Source organism: Rhincodon typus, chromosome 1 (genome assembly GCF_021869965.1).
Source record: "Rhincodon typus isolate 14 chromosome 1, sRhiTyp1.1, whole genome shotgun sequence".
Classification (NCBI taxonomy): Eukaryota; Metazoa; Chordata; class Chondrichthyes; order Orectolobiformes; family Rhincodontidae; genus Rhincodon; species Rhincodon typus.
This window is the reverse complement of record NC_063332.1, coordinates 138,527,611-138,532,172: the sequence shown is the minus strand read 5'-3', so window position 1 is coordinate 138,532,172 and position 4,562 is coordinate 138,527,611. Positions and strand designations below refer to the sequence as shown.

General features: G+C 40.1%; 1 protein-coding gene across 3 annotated transcripts in view; it reads left to right on the top strand.

The window, feature by feature from the left end:
* The first annotated feature begins 1,699 nt into the window (after positions 1 to 1,699).
* LOC109918893 (tryptophan 2,3-dioxygenase-like) overlaps positions 1,700 to 4,562 on the top strand; it is a 136,941-nt gene continuing 134,078 nt past the window's right edge. For all 3 annotated transcript variants that reach the window (XM_048599635.1, XM_048599621.1, XM_048599627.1), the window contains exon 1: positions 1,700 to 1,780. In XM_048599635.1, the coding sequence (XP_048455592.1) occupies positions 1,746 to 1,780 (35 nt within the window). In that variant the 5' untranslated portion in view covers positions 1,700 to 1,745. The remainder of the gene's footprint in view (positions 1,781 to 4,562) is intronic.

Here is a 4,562-nt window from a genome sequence, read left to right as displayed (position 1 = left end):
AAAGTTGTCTCCTATTTAAGATGACTATAAGAAGCAATTCCTTTTCTCAGGAATTACTGTTCTTTGGAATTTTAATCTCCAGCAAGAAGTAGAGGCTGGATCATCGAATACATTCTGGGCTGAATTACCAATTTAATGGTTAAAAAAAGTTTCCATGATCATCACAAGGCAACCAAATGATATTAATGCACCGATTCTTGAAATTCCATACTTCAGACTGGCATTTGTTAAACCTTATTTATGCAAATTTTGTCTGACATCAAATCTGAATATTGTCATGAAATGACACAGTTTATCAATCAATTAAACTATAATTTGAAAAAGAGCAATTTTTTTTTTAAAGAAATACAGTGGATTGAAACTTAAATTTAGTGGTCATATTGAGTTTTTTGAGGCTTTTCACTGGAAGGTCCAGTAAGTTTTCTTGCTCTATCAACTTCACCACATTAATTACCTACCCCACAATACCACGTCACAATACTGAGAAAAGCATGATCTTTTATTTCAGAAAGGAAAAGGGAAGAGAAATAAGGTCAACAGAGGCTGAACATCAACTCACATAGTCAACTACATTTTGGTATCATGCCTACAGATTGTTCCAATAAATGATTTTCTGTTGTGTCCAGCTGTCTTCTATTGAAACCAGGTGAGGTTCTGCCTGGTTTGTAGAGCCCTTTGCAGCTGAACCATTTCCTGGAAAATTACAGCTTCTTCCACCCCGAAGTCCTCATCCTCCTCTTTGGAAGAATGTTCCCATGCCCCACGTTCTTCAACATACAGGAAATTGCGTTGTTCCCTGGAGCACAGAATACCAGGATGACACTCAATACCAGGATACTCTGCCTGTACTATGATGAAGGGACCCTCCCAGATTGATGCAAGCAGCAGGAACAGGCATGGAGAATGTGATCAGCCATGCCCACAGTAGCCTTGTTCCCAGCAGTTGGCCTTGCAAGGCCCTGGACCCTTAAATGCTCCAGGTGCTCCAAGATGAAATTGTCTCAGTAGCTGCCACGTCACAGGCCTATCTCTCCAGGAATTGGAAACTGTGATCAACTGGAAACAGCCTGAACATTATTTGAATAGAAACCCTTTCTGTTGAAGAATTCCGTAGCAATCTGATATGACCTTCTCAGTGCCAGGTGTGTACAGCAGATAGCACCCCTTGCTGCCCCTACAGATACTCCCGAACCTTCCTTACACTGGCTCTACAGAACTGACCACAAAAATCTCCCCAAATGGTAAAGTGACAAATCCTTTGACCATGAACATCTGAATTAGACAAGATCACGTGAAGACCCTGGACTGTATCCCTGACAGTGCTGGGACCCCCTGACTGGCAGCAGCCCTCTTTGATCAGATTGAAACTATCACTTAACAATTTCCAATATGGCTGTTTAATTAATGTGCAATGGTTTTGCCACGCAGACAGCTAGCAAATACTGTAGGCATTAGATTGCTGTCTCTGTCTGTTCATTAAAATGGATTCCTTCTCACAGGATGTGTATTAATGCAACTGTCAATAATTTGAGTTTTGTGAACTAATCTGGGTGATGAATAAAGTTTGTGTAAGTTATCTTTCACTTATATTTGCGTAACAAATTTTATCTCTTTACACACCATGCAGTCTTTCTTTGATTGGTTGGGCAGATAGGAGAGCCGCTTTAAAAGGGAAACAAGGAATTTGTTGATACGGCAGTAAAAACAAGAGAATTCAGCATAGGACTGGGTGAACAAACACGACCATGAATGGGTGTCCATTTCAAAGGAGTAAATCACAGTAAGTTTTACTTCAAGCTCAAGCATATGAGATTGCAATTTATAAATCTTGAAAAAGGTTTTAAGTCTTTTTTTCAGTAATTTTACATTTTTGAAACTTGGAAGTTGAGGGAAAGCGGAACATGGAAATAAATAGTCATCAACTCATTGGATTCAATTTGTTTGTTATAATGTTCTTTTTCAAATGAAAGGGCAAGAGTTGACCAGTTGTAACTGTCACAAGCCTTTGTGAATGCCACATGACAGGCGTCATAGTTCAAATATAAAACAAAGAATTCCAGATAGTGGAAATCTGGTGGAGAAATTCAACAGTTTTGACAGCATCTGTGAAGAGAAGACAGAATTAATGTTTTGGGGCCATTTTCAGACCTGCGGTGTTGCTCCAGCAATTTCTATCTTTATATCACAGTTCAAATGTAGCTCATTATGTGGAGTTCTTTAAGACAGCTTTTGTAACAATACATAACAGACCTGCAAACACTTATAATTCCATGTTGCCACTATACAGTTTTTAAAGTGCCATAAAACAAGGAATTCAACAAAACAATCTAAAGTTATTATATTGTACTAAACATTGCAAGCAAGTTATGAGAATATATGACAATAATCGGCCAAGAAACTCAAGTATAAGAAATGCATCAGAATTTCTGGCAGGTACACATACCGCATTTGTTAGATCCACTTTTACACATCAACAAGTTTTAAAGCAGACCATCATTAGCTGGACTAAAAGGCTGACATAAATTCAGTAGATTGTGTTTGATTTCCACAAGTGTTTGCATTGGTCAATTATAGGTACCTGAGATCATTTTTAATCATTTGGTCTATCCTTTTGCCAATGCTCTTGATGCCTTGCCTGCTGGTCTCTTTTGTCTTTCATTGCACACAGGGTCATTCATGGAGTGATACCTCTTGATAACTTGACTTTCCTGGTCAATCAAAAACTTACTGAAATTCCACTTAATGACATTTCCCAAGAGTCCTTTCCGTTTTGACTGCATTTCATCCATTTCCACAAAGGTTGGGCCTGATCTTCGTTGACATCGATTTTGCTGGGCATTACATTTCATTACATTGTACGTAGTTGCAAATTCTTTAATTTGTTTCTCATCTTCAGGTTCCTGTCTACCAAACTGGTTGCAAGGGAAAGCCAATCTGTAAACCTTTCTCAGCATATTTGGTTTCCAGTGCAGCAAGCTGAATATTATTTACGCAGTCTTTCCTCATTTGGAGGCCACTTTTATGATAATGCAGAGAATTCCCTTGTATTCTTCCAGAGACACTTCTGTGCCATCTATGTCCTTGATACTAAACCCGTTAACAGATGTCACCTTACTCTAGGCTTCTGGTTGCACACTCATCGCTGCTGCCCTTGCCTGCTCCTTGATGCTAAATCCACCAGAAACACGCTTTATATGCAATGCTGTTATATTATGCCTTCTTAAAATTTGATAAGAGATTGAAGGTTTGTTAAATATTTCATCATTATTAAGCTGTCCTACAGGTATCAAGAGATTGAATTGACTGGGGGGAGCATTATTGAGACGTATAGAATTATGAGGAGCATAGATTGGGTAGACAGGAAGGATCTTTTCCGCTTGTTGGAAGGTTTAATCGTAAGGGGCAGGAGGTCTAGAGGGGATTTGTGGAAAAACCTTTTCACCTAGAGGGTGGTAAGAATCTGAAACTTGCCAGTAAGAGTGCTGGTGTCAGAAACCCACCTAACGTTTAAGTATTTAGATGTCATTTTTGATGCCAAGGCATAAGAGGCTATGAGTGAAGTGCTAGAAAATGGGATTAGAATAATTCGATGCTTCTTTTTGACCAACACAGACTTCGATGGGGCAAAACATCTTGTTTTGTGCTACAGACATCTATGATTCTATATATCTTCCAGTAAGATGGCAGCAGAGTAGGACTTCTAAGCCCCCTCTGCTCCACTTGATTTTCTTCCTTCTCCTCTCTTTTCCTGTGTTTATTTTTTTAAATCTTATCTTCTTTAACTCTTGTTGAAGAGGTTGATCGTGGCGACCGCATTGACGGTGGCAAGTAGACCCAGCGTGGACTTGTGGCAGTTGGCATCCATGCAAGATGGTGGCGGAGTAGACTTGTCCGCTCCATCTGCTCCTCTTCTTCCTTTTCTCTTTTATAGCATTTATCTTTTCCTTTTTTTTGGTTTTACTGTTTTTCGTAGTTTGTTTTCTACAAACTTACCTTCTGGAGAGCGGTAGCGTTAGCGGCAGTATCAGGCTCATTGAAGTTGGTGGTCAGCCAGATGTCAGTGGCTGGCGCTCTGACCTGGACTCTCGGTGAGTTCTTGATGTCCGGCATGTGAACCAAAGGTGAGGCTGAGGCCCAGCACGAATGGTGCCTGGATTGGGGCTTTGGCGGTCTGAGATCCAATGTGGCGATAGAGGTTCCCCCTACATCTTCAGCGACAACGAGAGCATGGTGATTGAGCCAGCATGTGGAAAGTGTGCCAAAGTGGAGGAAATTGAGTCCTTGTAGGAAGTGTGGTCCCAGCATTGCTAAGTACTTAAGAAAGAGCACAATGGTTGAACTTTTAACTTTATTTCTTTATTTTTTGACTTAATACTAAGAAGGACTGTAAAGATTAACTCTTAACTTTGACATACTAAGTATGATTATGATGAGATAGTAGGAACTGCAGATGCTGGAGAATCTGAGATAACAAGGTGTAGAGCTGGATGAACACAGCAGGCCAAGCAGCATCAGAGGAGCAGGAAAGCTGATGTTTCGGGTCTGGACCCTTCTTCAGAAAT